This window comes from Myxocyprinus asiaticus, chromosome 44, assembly GCF_019703515.2.
Source record: "Myxocyprinus asiaticus isolate MX2 ecotype Aquarium Trade chromosome 44, UBuf_Myxa_2, whole genome shotgun sequence".
NCBI classification, from domain to species: domain Eukaryota; kingdom Metazoa; phylum Chordata; class Actinopteri; order Cypriniformes; family Catostomidae; genus Myxocyprinus; species Myxocyprinus asiaticus.
In genome coordinates this window covers 3,860,670-3,878,055 of record NC_059387.1, presented here as the reverse complement: position 1 = coordinate 3,878,055, position 17,386 = coordinate 3,860,670, and the positions used below count along the sequence as shown (strand labels likewise).

Genomic DNA, 17,386 nt, shown 5'->3' with positions numbered 1-17,386 from the left:
AACAAATAAATAACAGTATGAACAGTACAGAATAATGCAGTATCGTTATGCTTTCATGCATCAGTGGCAGTTGTAGTTAGTTGTAGATGCTCAGATAAAGCAAACCATTTTTATTACATCAGAAAAATGTATTTAGATCAGAAATGACCGAAGACCATAAGAGGTTAAGCACTTTTGTTTTACCCAGCAACTGACAAATAGCAAGTTTCTGTTTGATTTAATGTTTACTAATGTTTAATTAAAGGTGTTAATTTGTAATTAATATATTTAAAATGAATGATTAGATTTTCATAAAAATATGCAATTAATAAAGAAGTAATCCAAAAGTAATCAAATTAGATTACCTAAACAAGTGTAATCTAAAAGAGTGCGTTACTGATAACAGTTTGAAGTTGTGGAATTTGTAATCAGCGCTGTATTACATTTCAGAAGTAATCGTCCCAACGCTGCTTAGATTGATTGAATGTTCAACATTCAAAAAGTAACTGACAGCGATGACATCATTTTCAATGAAATGCTAAATTAGTTTATGGTTGTGTTGGTGTCTTGTCAGGTCCTGGAGTTCCATATGTGGCAGTATACAGCACCCATGACAGACAGAGTAAGTACCCATCCTTCCTCTCTGTTTGTGTGTGCCTGGTCACCAGGTCTCCAAGTGTGCCCATCCACACACACACACACACACACACACACACACACCTCATTGCATTGTATACCCACAGCATGCCAATACACAAGCAGAGCTCCTCCCAGCCGACCACATGCAGTGATGTGATTGAGTCGCCCTACACACACCTGCTGTCCCACACTGAGAGCACTCAAACACGATTGGATTAAAGACAGATGCGCCATGACTTCCATAACATGAGACCTCTCTGTGTAAGAGGCCAGTAATTGTGTTATTCTGTTTAAAATATCCTGTAAGAATCAAACTGGAGTGTGATTCAGTGTGACACTGTCAGTCAAAGAACTAATCTCTTAGTGCTCACGTCTGTGTGTGTTGATTGTTTAAGAACGCTGTTTGCTTACAATTTAATCTGACTTTCTTGCCCTGTAATTAAAAAAAAAATTCCCCATCCACATACAACGTGACACCAAGGTCAAATTTAGAGGACATACACGGCAACTGCACGGATCCTTTTCCACATTGATGTACAAATCATTGCTGTTTTTCAACGTCAATAGCATTGGTGCAATGGGAGCACGTGTGCTTTTGTGGGGCTGGAGTCTGAGCAGGCACTGATAAGCCTGTCTAAAATTGAAACCCTCAAATGCAATGTGCTCTTAATTGTCATGTGCACTTCTCAGACTCTATTGTTGTTCCTCAGAATGGAGGGTCTCTGTGTTTACTGCACCAAACTTGATATCTGCTCTATTTAGACCCTCAATATCAGAAAACCCAGCTGCTCACTGGCCTCCCAGTACCACAGAACATCTACAACTGTTAATAAACCTCAGTCTCTCCAGGACACATTAGTTTATGTCCCTGAGCAATTAGTTACTAATTTCTGCTGGTTTTGAGAAGGTTTTATAAGAAGTTGCAGATGCTTAGTTTGAGATAAAGAACAGATTTTGCCATGGCTTGGTTTAAAAGTTCTGAAAGGAATAGTTCTCCAAAAAAAAGTAATCATTTGCCCAAATGGTGTTCCAAACCCGCTTGACTTTCTACCTTTTTTAGAACACACACACACACACACACACAAAAAAAAACATTTTGAAGAATGGGCTTGCTGCTCTTTTCCATGCAGCGGAAGTATCTATACAGTGACCCTGACTTCCAAGCTACAAAAATGACTAAACAGCACCATTAAAGTACCATAAAGTAGTCCATATGACTTGGGCACTTTGTGTGAGGAACAGAAGTTTAACTTGTTATTCACTGGAAATCTTGCCCTCCACTATAGCTCTTAAATCTTGTTTGCAAAATATTGGCTATTGTGTGTCATGTGACTCATAACAAGTTTCAGTATGCAGAAGTGTGGTTGAGACATGAGAGCTGCAACAGCAAATAGCAACTTTTAGTTTTGGTCTGTTCCTGTCACAAAGCTATCGTTCATGGCTTCAGAAGACTTATAGTGTGAATATTATTTGGACTATTTTTATGATGTTTTTTTATCCTTTTTGGAGCTTAACAAGATTACTGTAAGCTTTTGTTGTATGGAAAAGAGCTGCATGAACATTTTTCAAAACATCTCCCATGTTCCTTAGAGGAAAGAAAGTCATACAGGTGACATGGACATGAGTAAGATGAGTAAATTATTACAGAATTTTAATTTTGGGGTGTAATATGCCTTTAAGGAGCTGTTTTAATCAGTGATATAATTAATTTGTTTCTCTCTGCAGAGGTGTGTGACATTGAGTTGAATCTGAGCTTGAGGAGAACGGTGGACTCGATGCAGATGCCGCGTGTGGAATACAGAGAGATAAATATAGAGGATTACAGTGCGTTATCTAAATCATGTTTAACCGCTCAGCATGATGGAAGAGGATTAAGAGGGATATTAATGTAATACAGATGCAAATTAATGTCTGATTGTCATTTACAGGCCTCAGCATGCAGATCCTGAAACCTGTTGGCTTCATGGACACCTCACACTACCCACTTCTGCTCCTCGTGTGAGTAAATGTCAATGTCAAGTCACTTTCTTCATTTCCTTTCAACGATATCTCAGGTCTGATTCTTTTCCATTCAGCCGGGGTCCCAAGACCCAGAAATTACAAAAATAACCCAGATATTTAAAATGTGGGGCCCAAAAAAATGCCCGTCGTGCATTTCTCGTGCATTTTTTGGTTTTGTTTCGTTTTTTCATTTTTTTATCTGTTATCTTACATTTGTCATAGTTCACTATATTCTGTTTGAGGCCTATCTAGTTTTGTGTTTAGTGCCTGTACAGTCACTGTAGTGAACTGTCAGAACTAAAATCAGCTCTGAAAATACTGAACATAATAAACTTTATTAAACAATAAACTTTACAATTTGAAACAGTGAAATCCCTGACTGGGGACATCTGTATAATCTAACACAAGGACAGTCCATGTATATAAACAATTTATTCTAGCAGAATTTTCATTGTGTTTTCATACAGTATATTACACATTATTTATAGCTACTTTTATTATTTTAAAGGAATATTCCAGGTTCAGTATAAATTAAGTTCAATCGACAGCATTTGTGCCATAATGTTGATTACCACAAAATATTATTTTGCACTAATAAAAGTACTTACATTAATTCTTCTGTTAAAACTTGTGTGTTATTCAAGCTGTAAAGTTGTTTAAATTGTAATTTTTACAGTTGTTTTAGGGTTTGTTGACATTACATCATCATGGCAACAAAGTTGTAAAATTGGCTCTAACTTTACACAGATGTGGTTAGTAAGGGATTTTATCACACAAAAATCATGATAACACACATAACGTTTATGTCTTGTGTCTATACTTTTGAAACAGTCAGTGTTTTAACGTTTAAAAAGTGGCCACATTCACTTCCATTATAAATGCCTCACTGCAACCTCGATTTTTCCTTTTTTTAAAGAAAAGGAAGGACGAGTCGAAATTGATGTTTTGTGATAATCAGTATTACACCACAAATACTGTTGATTGAGCTTAACTTGTATTGAACCCGGAAGATTCCTTTAATTAATTGATTCATGAGTGAATTATTTGGCATATTAAATGGACAACATACTGTTTTTATATGGCAGGAAAAAAAGAAAAGAAAAGAAAACTCTGAAAATAAATTCCAATGGAGCAAATATTGCCCCCAAGTAAAACAATTTTAAAAATATCTGACGCTCCCCATGAATTCCCATCTGTTTTTGATTTTTATATATCCTTATTCTGTATATTGTTGTTTCACAAACCTGGCGTACACATATAAAATATTTCCTCTACTTTAAAACAATGAACACTTGCCAATATAAGATACATCTTAAGTGAGTTGTGCTCAAAAGCATTCAATCAGGCAGAAAATCTCGGCGATATAGACAGGATTTGGTGATAATAATAACGTGGGAAATCGTGCTGTTAATGTAATCTTCATGTAATTTTCATTTTTCCTTATTTTGCTGAAAACCTGTTTGTTTCTGAAACAGCACATAGAACACACATTATGTAGAACTGAAGCTAGAGCTGTCTAATGCTGAAACAGCCACCAATGCTTCCAGAATGCAATAAATTTAGTTCGATATCCGTTGGACATTTGGTTTCACCTACCTGTACTCTGGAAGCAGTAATCTTACAAAGATATCATTAGCACAGTTAGATTAGAGTATATAACATATCAAACAGGGATAAAATATTGTCCTCATAACAGTCCACGCTTGTTGTAGCTGCAGAATTATGCTTGAAAATGCTCTGATGCCAGCATTTAGAGTAAGGGGCCGTCTAAAAATTCCACCCACTGCGCTTAAATGTCAGCAGTGTCCAATCATTCGAGTAATAAACTAGATAGATAATAAACTACAACCTTTAGAAGATGTTGTTTTCATAACAGGGTTTGATAAGATAAAACATGCAAGTCAGTTGGATAAACGCTTGAAAGCCAGTGACGTTTCAGTACAGTGTGTGGACCTTTCTGATGGTCCCTTAGGAACAGCTGGTGAATATTCAAGGAATATCGAACTTAATTACTAATTTCCCCCAATAAACATATTATTCATTCATCATACATTGATGTTTTATTTAAATGTAATTTGTTTGGATTATTTACTGTGTTGAGGGTCACTGAACTCAAAGTGGGAGGACAATAAGCAAACCACTGAAACCATTCTACCACTCCAGATTTAGGGAGGAGGGTGGGGGCTTATTGCAACAGGTCTCATCAAGTGTAAGAGTGGAACTCTGAAATTGAGTCAGTGCTATTAATCTTGTCTTCGCAGCCGTACACTTTCAGCCACTGTAATTACACCACAAATGAGTTCATCTACAAACCGCCTTCAATTAACCGACCGCACACATACACACTGCAGCAGAGAATCACCTGAGCTCTCTATAGAGCTGCCCGTGCAGTTAGAGCATGTTAGGAGTAGTGGCTGTGTCTCAAAACTATGATGCCTAAAAATGTACTGGTAATGTAACGGTTTTAAAAAGAGACAATTATCAAACCGCTGACATTTATAAATCATGGTATTACTTGATTTATTTATTTTTTTTCTAAAATCCAAGTAAAGAAATTAACATTTCCATTGTAAATATCAGTTAAATTAATAGAGAATCGGCTACATTTACACAGCATCTTATAAACTTGATCAAATAAATCTGTAACTTGTGACATCCTCCTGGTTCACTCAACCGTCACTTCATTTTAAAAGCCACATATGTGAACTGCACCACTGTTCAAAGCTTACACTCAAACAGATGAAAACATCAGTCATAGAGATGGTAGAAGCATTTTAAAGTGGCCAATTCAAAATATTTTGCTTTTACAAAGTACTTTATGCAACCAGTTTAAACATTCTGGCCATCATATTATTATTTTTTAACAATTTCTATGTTTCACAAAACTCTAGTAAAAACATTCAGTCAGTGAACCGGATAATTAATGTGCATCATAGATGTTTCAGAAATATCCACTGATAGACAGTCTCTAACGTTAATGAATGAATAGAATACAGAAGGCATACTGTTTTACTCTTAGACTAAAAGCTGTTTATTTGTGTACAGCATAGAGCAGTGCTTGAAGTGGAAGGAAAAAAGTGCAGGAACTCCCTTTTTTAGTATTACACTGGCGGCCAAAAGTTTGGAATAATGTACAGATTTTGCACTTAAGGAAAGAAATTGGTACTTTTATTCACCAAAGTGGCATTCAACTGATCACAATGTATAGTCAGGACATTAATAACATGAAAAATTACTATTACAGTTTGAAAAAAAAAAAAAATTCAGAACTTCTTAAACAACTTCAAAGAGTTCTCATCAAAAAATCCTCCACGTGCAGCAATGACAGCTTTGCAGATCCTTGGCATTCTAGCTGTCAGTTTGTCCAGATACTCAGGTGACATTTCACCCCCACACTTCCTGTAGCACTTGTCATAGATGTGGCTGTCTTGTTGGGCACTTCTCACGCACCTTACAGTCTAGCTGATCCCACAAAAGCTCAATAGGGTTAAGATCCATAACACTCCTTTCCAATTATCTGTTGTCCAATGTCTGTGTTTCTTTGCCCACTCTAACTTTTTCTTTTTGTTTTTCTGTTTCAAAAGTTGCTTTTTCTTTGCAGTTCTTCCCATAAGGCCTGCACCCCTGAGTCTTCTCTTTACTGTTGTACATGAAACTGGTGTTGAGCGGGTAGAATTCAATGAAGCTGTCAGCTGAGGACATGTGAGGCATCTATTTCTCAAACTAGAGACTCTGATGTACTTATCCTCTTGTTTAGTTGTACATCTGGTCTTCCACATCTCTTTCTGACCTTGTTAGAGCCAGTTGTCCTTTGTCTTTGAAGACTGTAGTTTACACCTTTGTATGAAATCTTCAGTTTTTTGGCAATTTCAAGCATTGCCTTCATTCCTCAAAACAATGATTGACTGACGAGTTTCTACAGAAAGCTGTTTCTTTTTTGCTATTTTTGACCTAATATTGACCTTAAGACATGCCAGTCTATTGCATACTGTGGCAACTCAAAACAAACACAAAGACAATGTTAAGCTTCATTTAATGAACCAAATAGCTTTCAGTTGTGTTTGATATAATGGCAAGTGATTTTCTAGTACCAAATTAGCAATTTAGCATGATTACTCAAGGATTAGGTGTTGGAGTGATGGCTTCTGGGAATGGGGCCTGTCTAGATTTGATCAAATAGTGATGGTGCTGTTTTGTACATCAGTAATGTCCTGACTATACTTTGTGATCAGTTGAATGGCACTTTGTTGAATTAAAGTACCAATTTCCTTCCAAAACAGCAAAATATGTACATTAATCCAAACTTTTGGCCGCCAGTGTAAACTCGATATTTTTGTAAATACAATGATCCTCTGAGACTTTGCTTTTGTTCACAATATATGTTTATTTAAAATAAATAAATAAATGTGAAAGTTTGTACTAAATGGCAGGGCTCTTCAACTAATTTCTTAAAGGGTTGCCAGATTATCTAAGGTTATTGTTTATGAAAACAAAGTTAAAACTATTTGATCTGTAAAAGTTTGTATCTCTGACAGTTTCAACCCACATAGGAAAACAATGACAATCAAATTGTTTAACTGTCTTTTCATATTAAGCTCAATAATGTAAAACTGAAAAAAGAGCAAGGTTTGTTCTTCCATTTTCTCTATTATCCTCCCATTCAATAAAGAGGAAAAATTAACCATTCCTTGTCTTGCACATAAATTTGTGCAAGAGCCAAATACTTCAGGATATATGCATGCATGCCGATTCATTGAAACTTCACATTTTAACAAGCATTATGATCATGAATTAATTAGGCACGTGCGTTTAACACTTGAAGAATGAAGAGTAAAAGCACACTTTTCTGTGTATTTTCTTTGAAGGTTAGGTTTTCATCGTTGATTTTTCTTTTGTTGAAAAGGGTCATGCATAAGAGCTGACATCACTACTGGAACAGCTGTGATGTATTTTTAAGTCTGTAGTTTTGACTGCACCTATTAGGTAAGCAATATGCATGAATACATTTGACTGAATAAGACGCAAAAAAATGTGCTCACCTAAAAGTTTGTGGTTCATGTTTTGGAGAGCAGTCAGTGTAATTGAACTAAGCCCAGACAAGTGTAAACATGTGCGCTTCTGTCCAGAACTGGACCACTGTTGCTGATGCACACGCTGCTGAGTGTTGTTAAACTGAGTTTTGTGTGGAAAGCGCTCAGACGTTTAGACTGTGATGCGATTTTATCAAAATGACAAAATGACAACATATGTGAAAGCCATCATACCCATACACTCACATAAAACACATAAAACATAAAATTTAGAAAGGCTGTATGCAAGGGAGTGTCAGTGATGAGTACTCGGTAGACTAAATTATAGAAGTGCAGGTACTGAGTACCTTGAGTACCCGCCCACTTCAAGCACAGGCATAGAGTTCCAAAGCATAGAGATCTGTATTTCCTGAGGTCATTTAATCTTCATAAAGGAGTGCATCTGACTTTTGAGTGGATGAAGGGAAGTCAGGACTCAGGCGGCTGCTCCCAGATCATAGTGTCTGCCGGATTTAACCTCTGTCATTGTGACTTATACAAAGATGCAACTTATCTGTGTTGTTTTTTCTCTGAACAACACAATTTTGACCAGGTGCGAGTTACATTCAGGTGTGACTTTATTTCCTGAAAATACAGTATACAATTTGTGAAAGTGATCATACCGTGAACATTTCGTACCATTACATCCCTACTCTGAATGCACCAAAACATTCCAAAAATGTAGCTATGCTGACTTGTATCATGCCTATAATGCACAAAATGCTCCTCATTCAGAGCTTGCTAAAATATACATTACTTGAAAACACCTATGATGGCCAAAACTGCTGCTGACTCAAAATCTGCCAGAATACAGCAAACATGCTACAGAGTTGGCTCAGAAAGCATTTGATGAAGCCCAAAATTGTTGTCTAAGGAGGATTTGAGTCAAAGCCATTGTGTAAAGTTAAAAATGCTCGCTCTTTTGTTTCTTTTCTCTCTCTCAGAGATGGGACTCCAGGCAGTCAGTCTGTCTCGGAGCAGTTCCACATTGACTGGGCGTCAGTGCTGGTCAGCAGTTTTGGGGTGGTTGTGGTGCGCTTTGACGGCCGTGGAAGTGGCTTTCAGGGGACTAACTTGCTCCATAAGGTGCAGCGCAGACTGGGGGTGTTCGAGGAGAAAGACCAGCTGGAGGTCCTCAGGTAGATGAGCACCATCTGCACCCAACACACAGTGTACATCCATCAGTGCCAACACACAGCTGCACGCGCACTGATAAACATGTGCTGTGTCTCCTTAACCCACAAACAGATCTGCAGCAACCGATTTATAGCAGTCTGATAATTCAGCATGTTAGAAGATTTCACACAGAATCTAATCAGTGGCTGACTCTTTTGTTTAACACTTTGTCTTTACGCTTGACAGCATAATGGTACAGGAACCGTACATTGACAAGACCAGGATTGGAGCTTTTGGGCAGGTAAAAACTCATGAATCACATTTATATGTCAGGCACACATACACAGACCTCTGTTTGCATCTCTATATTCATACACACTCATACACATAAAGTTCAATAAAGCTCGGTTCCAAAAGTGAGCCACTTTGCTGTTTACTCTGTTGAAAAGAGCAGCATGGTCACCAGCTTATGACTGAACAACTATCTGAATAAGCCAGATCATTAAGCTCACCAGCACCAAACCAACCAGGACCACCATGGGAAGGACACGGTGTACTGAAATAAAACCTCATAAGTGTCTGATCTGGCAGCAAACATTGGACAACTGATTTCATAAGAGTTTGACGTTAACATGTTGAAAATTTAATGGTGAGATACTCGAATAATCATAAAAATACACAACACACACAAGTATTGTGTAAAAGTGCATTATAAATTCGATGTAACTTTTTTTAAGAGTACATTGTAGTATTGAATACATTTACAGTATAATTTCTCTCAACTCATCTGACATCTCAGATTAAAACTTTTCACTGAGCTTGTTGCATTTTGGGATCCACAAAGGCTATTTGTGATTCTGCCTAAAAGGGTTAATTCACCCAAAAATGAAATTTCTCTCATCATTTACTCACCCTCATGATATCCCAGGTGTGTTTGACTTTCTTTCTTCATCAGAACACATTTGAAGAAAAATAGAAAAATATCTCAGCTCAGTAGGTCCTTAAAATGCAAGTGGATGGAGATCAGACCTTTGAAGCTCCAAAAATCATAGACAGTCAGCATAAATGTCATCCATACGACACCAGCTGTTAAATAAATGTCTTCTAAAGAGACATGATCACTTTTGGTGTGAAAAAGATCAATATTGAAGTACTTTAGCAAAATCATCACATCATCACTCTAAATCATCACTTCTGTTCAGCAGCAGAATGCGTGTTCACGAGAGGGTGCAGATCACACGGTCTCTTGTGTGACATATTCGTGTTGCCATGGATACCGAGGTAATCTCACGTTCTTGGATGAAACATCCAGGATAAGCACAAAAACGCAACATTGTGGGTAAAGAAACAGATAAATAAAGATCTGAAAAAAAAAACAAGAAGATTCTGTATAGCATTCCTCCTACTCACTTGCAAACAGCGCTGCTCTTCCGGGTGTGTCGCACGTGCGTCAGTTCTTGCGTGAACATGCCAACACGATTACGTCACACACGCGTAGCAGAATGGAAGCAATGATTTAGAGTTAAAAAGTACTTAAATATTGAGCTTTTTCGCACCAAAAGCAATCGTGTCGCTTTAGAAGACATTAATTTAACAGCTGGTGTCGTATGGATGACGTTTATGCTGACTGTCTGTGATTTTTGGAGCTTCAAAAGAGAAATCATCATCCACTTGCATTTTAAGGACCTACTGAGCTGAGATATATTTCTATTTTTCTTCAAATGTGTTCTGTTGAAGAAAGAAAGTCATACACACCTGGGATATCATGAGGGTGAGTAAATAGTGAGAGAATTGTAATTTTTAGGTGAACTAACCCTTCAAGGCGAGGTTAGATTTACCTTCGCGCTGTGAAATTTCGTGCAGCCGAAATATTCATCTCAATGGGAATCCATGCGATTGTGAATTTCATGCAATGAACTTCCTGTTGGCGAAAAATGTTTCCTCCCGGATTTCACATGGAGTTCAAGTTATTTCAACTATGATAGGCAAATTTGCACACAGTGACACTGAAGATTCAAAATGGACAAGGAGCAGGATGTGGTAGAATTAGAAAACAAATGATCGACAGAATGTCTTGCCTGCTTATTGCAGTCGTGGCTGGTTCGGACAAAAACCCCGATTAACAAGGAACAGATACCTTGTATAGTGTGTCGCTTTATTGTGTCTGGTTAAAACATGGTGTTAAAATTTGGCCTAATGAGATCTATTAGAGACCAGCATAGTTTGCTGCCTACTGTTTGAACTGCCTTCCCATCAGTAGAGTTCCTGGGATACCTAAAATGCTGCTCACTAGGTTTTGGAACAGAGTGTCAGAGAACAATAAGAGTTCTCTCTGGCTCATGAGTAAAAGCTGGACGCAGCTGATGTTTGGAGACTCCACTGTGCCCATCTGTCTTTCAGCATGTAAGATGAACTCAACCACGTTTACTAACTTTAGTCGAGTTTCTCTCTCATGGAGCAGAACAAATTGGTTTCATGCAGTCAGAATAACTTAACTGAGGAGATCTACATTTCTTGCTGCATGTTCGTTTTTGCCCACGTCTGTTTCTTTCCTCGAAAGATTGTGGTTTTTCAAAGGATTCATTAATGCATGTTCAAAGGGTGTAAGACTGGATTTCTGCCTCAGATTTTAATGAGTGCTGACTGTTTGAGAAAGGACTGTAAAGAGAGCTGTGCTATTTCAGATGTCTAAAATGAGTTATGTTGTGTGGATGTTTCAGGTGTATGGAGGTTATATCACCAGTCTTCTGCTCAGCTCTGAAGAGTCCATGCTCAAGTGTGCTGCAGTGCTCTCGCCCATCACAGACTTTACACTATATGGTAGGCTGTGTGTGTGTGTGTGTGTGTGTGTGTGTCTTTTAAACACAAAAGGGGAATATACACAAGATGCATATAAAAATAGCTAGATGGAGCACAACGAAATGGGACAGAACGCAGCTGTGGTCTTGTGGCGCATTTTTAATGTCACCAGTGATACATAAAGTTGTCTGACTGGGAATATTGTTATCTTTTGCTTATGAAATAGAAATAAATAAGTAAATCACCTTGGCTTTTGCATCAGCTTGATCACACAGAAAATAAACATGCTGCTTCTGGATATTCGTGTACACTGAAATCGACCCCATGTTGCCAAATTACTGTCAAGCGCCTTTTTTGGGTAACACTTTATATTAATATTGCCTTTGTTAGGGGTTATAAAGGGGTTCATTAATGACTAATAAGTCACTACAAATGCATTATAAATCACTGATGTGCGGTTATAATAAATGAATATAAATGGCAACTTTCATGCAATACTTGCCAAATTAAGGAACATTTTAACTTACATGTTACAAATGCTTAAAGGATTATTCTGGGTTCAATACAAGTTAAGTTCAATTGACAGCATTTGTGGCATAATAATGATTACCACAAAAAAACGTTTCTTTAAAAAAAAAAAAAAAAAAAAAAAAGTTAAAATTGAATGGAAGTCAATGGGGCCAATCTGTAAACATTAAAATACTCACTGTTTCAAAAGTATAGCCATAAAACATAAACAATATGCTTGATAACATGATTTTAGTGTGATACCTTTTCCGTGAAAAGTTATATCCAAATTTACAACTCCATTGCCAGGATGACGTAATGTCACCAAACCCTAAAACGACTGTAAAAATTACAATTTAATCCTCTGGAGTCTGAGATGTTTTGAGGTGTTTTACACTGTATTCAGCACAAATTGTGCTACAATAATATGTGAGCAGCATGTATGTACATGTTTGTATTTTTAAGAAAATCAAGTTTAAACTTGATTAGTAAAAAAATTATAATTAAGGACACTGAGATAGGGCCATAAAACACATACTAAATATTTTTTTAACCAGACTTTTGAGTGCTGGATTTAGTAAATATGTGAAAGCCATCATACCCATACACTCACATAAAACACATAAACATAACGTTTAGAAAGGCTGTATGCAAGGGAGTGTCAATGGTCATGAATATTGATGCATTATGTGCTCCTAAATGTTGATGTATAATATTTTTTGTTTTTCATGAAATAGTGTAAATATTAGGCAAATAGTTATATGACATAATTTGTCAAATATTGCAAATACGTTTGAGACAGCAAGATGCATTTAGAGTAACAAATGAATAATACTTGTTCAAAATAAAAACTTCAGAAAAGGGTGCACCATTTCTTGTTCATTTCGATCACATTTGACATTTCATTACCTGTCAAGTATTGTATAAACAGATAAATCTCCATGTAATTGGAATTATATAGTATTTTACCCCATGGAGCCTTTTGCCCCGCTGTACCCTATTATCACACAGTACATTAACTATGAATAGATGAATAAATGACTTATCAGAAATTATATCCTCCGCTGGATCAAGTCGCTCTTTAAAATGCAACCGTTCATCATCAGTCACGCTCTTCTTTTGAGGAAAATTTAAATTCTTCCTTACTGTCCAGGATCATCTAAGAGCTTCATCGTGTGTGTAGCATGCCATCTTCCAAAAGCAATGGAAAATCAGTGAATCTGATAAAGCTTGATGCCTTTTTATTTGTAGCATTGATGGGGGTGTTTAACATACAGCTCATCCCAAGTAATTATCATGTGAACAACTTTACAGCTCAAATAATACACAAGTTTTAACAGAAGAATTAATGTAAGAGCTTTTATAAAATTATAAGCTTCACATGTCTGTCTTTAAACCCTCCAAAAATTGGCCCCATTCTCTTCCATTATAAGTGCCTCACTGTAACCTTTAATTTTATAAGAAAAGGAGGGATGAGTTGAAATATTTTTTTTTTTTTTTTTTTTGGTAATCAATATTATGCCACAAATGCTGTTGATTGAGCTCACCTGGAATATTCCCCTAATTGAACATTTTCACGTAAATATTTTTGGATTAATTTCAGATTTGCTTTTGTGAGAAATTGTTTATTTGACCAATTAGAGTAGATGTTTTACCCTTCTTTTAAGAATCTGTTATAAAAAAACCGATCCTTACATTTGATTTTGTGTTATGTATGCATGTCCTTTAATAAGCTGAATATTGAAGAAGTGGGTGGTAGTAGATATTTGTATTTTATTTTTTATTCATTTTTTTATTTTATTATTTTATTTATGGGTTCATTAATGACCAATAAGTCATTTACAAATGCATTAAAAATCACTAAATCACTAATATGTGGTTAAAGCAACATGAGTAAAAGGGTGCGTTTCATACAATAATTGCCATGTAGTGAGCATTTATGTTATAAATGTTTAAAAAATCACTTGTTCATACATTTACTAATCAAAAACATAAAATGCCTTAATTCATTTATGTCACAGTGCAGCAAGAGTCGACTGTTATAGTGAGATTAAAAGGAGGGATTATGTCGCTTTGTGTTTAAATTCATTACTGTAATGCAGGAGTGGGGAACAACAGGCCTCAGGGCTGTATAAGGCCCATGAAACCTTTTGAGAAATAATTTGAAATGCAAAAAAAAAAAGGGAAGAAAAAAAATGGCCTTGATTCCATTACTGTAAAAATAATAATAAAATTATGATAAAATTATTTAAAATAATAACAAAGCAAAATATTGTATAATATAATTTTTTTATCTTTAGCAATGGTATGGCCTGTGAATAATTTTGTTAATAATCAAATGGACTTAATATGAAAAAGGTTCCCCACACAGGCTGTAATGTCTTGACTCACTTTCCTTGATGTCTTAAGAATGTTTCTACTCCGAGTGCTGTTCCAACTAGTCCTAGTTATGTAAAGTCCTCTGCAAAAACACTTTTTAGCTCTTCACGCTCATTCAGAGCACCTTCACAGCACTGGACCGGATGACGTCCCTGGACGTGTGCTGAAGGATTGTGTTCATCAACTGACAGACATATTTAACACAGCTCTTAAACAAGCCTCTGTTCCATCCTGCTTGAAGTCGACCACCATTATTCCAGTGCCAAAAAAATCTCCAGTGTTGTGCCTGAATGACTACCGCCCTGTAGCGCTCACTTCCATTGCTATGAAGTGCTTTGAACAGCTGGTCGTGGCACACATCAAAGCCACCATCCCAACTACTCTAGACCCTCATCAGTAAACCTACAGACAAACGCACTCAACAGATCCCATAGCAACCACTATCCATTTTGCACTTAGTCACCTGGAAAATAAAGACTCCATTGTCAGAATGCTCTTCCTGGATTTTAGTTTTGCATTCAACACCATCATCCCCTGGACTCTTACCAATAAACTATCTCATCTTGGACTGAACACATCATTCTGCAACTGGGTCCTAGACTTCCTGAGCAGCAGGCCTCATGTTGTCAAACACCATACCAGTACTTCTCAAAATAATTAACACCTGTGCTCCACAAGGCTGTATACTGCTCTCACTGCTCTACACCATACTGACCAATGACAGTGTCAGCAAACACAAGAAGAGTCACATCATTAAGTTTGCGAATGATACCACAGTCATTGGGCTCATCTACAATAGTTATAAGAGGTGAGGCAGCTCGAGGGCTGGTGCCTGGAAAACAATTTCTCACTTAACATCAGCAAGACAAGACTTGTCGACTTCAGGCTGTGGAAACAACACACAGCATCAAATTCCTGGCCGTACAGTACATGTCTCTGATGACCTCTCATGGACCATATACACCTCCATCTTGGGGAAGGAGGCACAATGCCATCCCTCCTTGGTGAAACAGCCTCATGCCATCCCAGATGTGTATGACTTTCTTTCTTCTGCAAAACACAAATGAAGTTTTTTAGAAGAATATCTCAGCTCTGTAGTTCCATACAATGCAAGTGAATGGTGATCAGACATTTGTAGCTCCAAAAAATCACTTTAAGGAAACATAAAAGTAATCTAAATGACTCCAGTGTTTAAATCCATGTCTTCAGAAGTGATATAATAGGTGTGGGTGAGAAACAGATCAATATTAAGTCTTTTTTGTACTCTAAATTAGTGCTGTCAGTAGATAATTTTTTTGATGGTAGTTAATCTCGGTTAATCGCAGATTTCGAAAATGTACTTATTTTTCTGTCAAAATGCATTTATTTCCATTTTAGGAAAGAGAGCAAAACAATATGTAACAATATGATGGTTTATTAACATTTTCCAAACAAAGCCTTCCACAGTATAAAGATAGGAATGCTGTAAAATAGCACCAATTCAAGAAACATTAAACATTTCCCAAAGTCTAAGTGGGAGTTTGACTTATTGAAAGAACTAGACCCCACATAGGTTGCATATTCATTGAAATGAGCATTAAATCTCTTAAACTCTCATCCTCCACAATATTAATCAACTGGTAGGCTGTGGCTATCCACTTTCCTACGGCAACCGTGAAGCTGCGTTCATGATTCGGGTCAGAACGTCAGCGTCAGCGTTAAACGCCGCTTTGAACTCCACGATTGCAGACAAAAATGTCACATTCTGCATTTTGGTGATAGTTAAGACTTGACCTGCTTCTGTGGTAATTAAAACGCACCTTACATCTAGGCTCTTTTGTACATCAAATAGCATTAAGAATTCCTTTCTCCATCTCCATCATTTCAAGGAAGCGCTGTTGTGTGTGTTTGTGGTGTGTCCGTCAGTGTAATGCCTCTGGGCGGACACATTACAAAGGTTCCACCCTCCCAAGAAGTGTTGGTTAATGCTGTATTAACGGTAAATGTGTTAATTGCGATTAGGACAAATTTACACGTTGAACTTTTTTAATTAATCGCATGCGTTAAAACATTAACGACGAAAACACTACTCTAAATCTTCACTTTTTGGAGCTACAAAGTTCTGGTCACCATTTAATGCATTGTATGGACCTACATACCTGAAATATTCTTCTAAAAATCTTTATTTGAGATCAGAACATGAAAGAAAGTCATACAAATCTGGGACATGGCATGAAGGTGAGTAAATGATGAGAGAATTTTTATTTTTGGGTAAACTATCCCTTTAAGAGAGCTGGCCTGAAAACTCCCATTTTCTTTAACTTCTATAGATATGTTATTTAGAGTGTACTGACAAACTTCATCATTGTCTTGTATGGGAATTGTTCTGTCACAGACAGAAAAACCCTGCAGCGGATAGTTAAAACCGCACAGCACATCACTGGGACCCACCTCCCTATGATGAGGACATCTATTTTGCACGGTGCAGAAGGAAGGCCATTGCCATCAGGAAGGACCCTACTCACCCGTCACATGGCTTGTTCGTTCCTCTACCATCAGGTCAGAGGATGAGGAGCATTTACGCCATGACTACCAGACTGAAGAACAACTTCTCTCCCCAGGCAACAACCCGGTCTGACTGCTCAAACACATACATGACTTACTTACATTTACATTTAGTCATTTTTTAGTAGATGCTTTTCTTCAAAGCAACTTAAAAATGAGGAACATATCAAGCAATTTGTCATACAAAAGTAAACATCATCTGCGGTATCGCATTGCCAAGTTCTCACAGTGGCTGAAGTAGTAAAGATGCAGAAGAAAGAGACAGACAAGCATATATTTTTTCATTGTTAATAGTGAGTGCATTTAGTGTGGATTGGTGAAGTGCTCACGGAACAGATGTGTTTTCAGCTGTT

The 17,386-nt window shown here is 37.0% G+C and overlaps 1 protein-coding gene across 3 annotated transcripts in view; it reads left to right on the top strand.

Moving 5' to 3' along the window:
• The window catches only part of LOC127434240 (dipeptidyl aminopeptidase-like protein 6), a 506,360-nt gene that overhangs the window by 479,229 nt on the left and 9,745 nt on the right, over positions 1-17,386 (top strand). For all 3 annotated transcript variants that reach the window (XM_051686825.1, XM_051686826.1, XM_051686824.1), the window contains 6 exons: positions 554-601; positions 2,344-2,442; positions 2,547-2,616; positions 8,633-8,827; positions 9,051-9,105; positions 11,525-11,624. In XM_051686825.1, the coding sequence (XP_051542785.1) occupies positions 554-601; positions 2,344-2,442; positions 2,547-2,616; positions 8,633-8,827; positions 9,051-9,105; positions 11,525-11,624 (567 nt within the window). The remainder of the gene's footprint in view (positions 1-553; positions 602-2,343; positions 2,443-2,546; positions 2,617-8,632; positions 8,828-9,050; positions 9,106-11,524; positions 11,625-17,386) is intronic.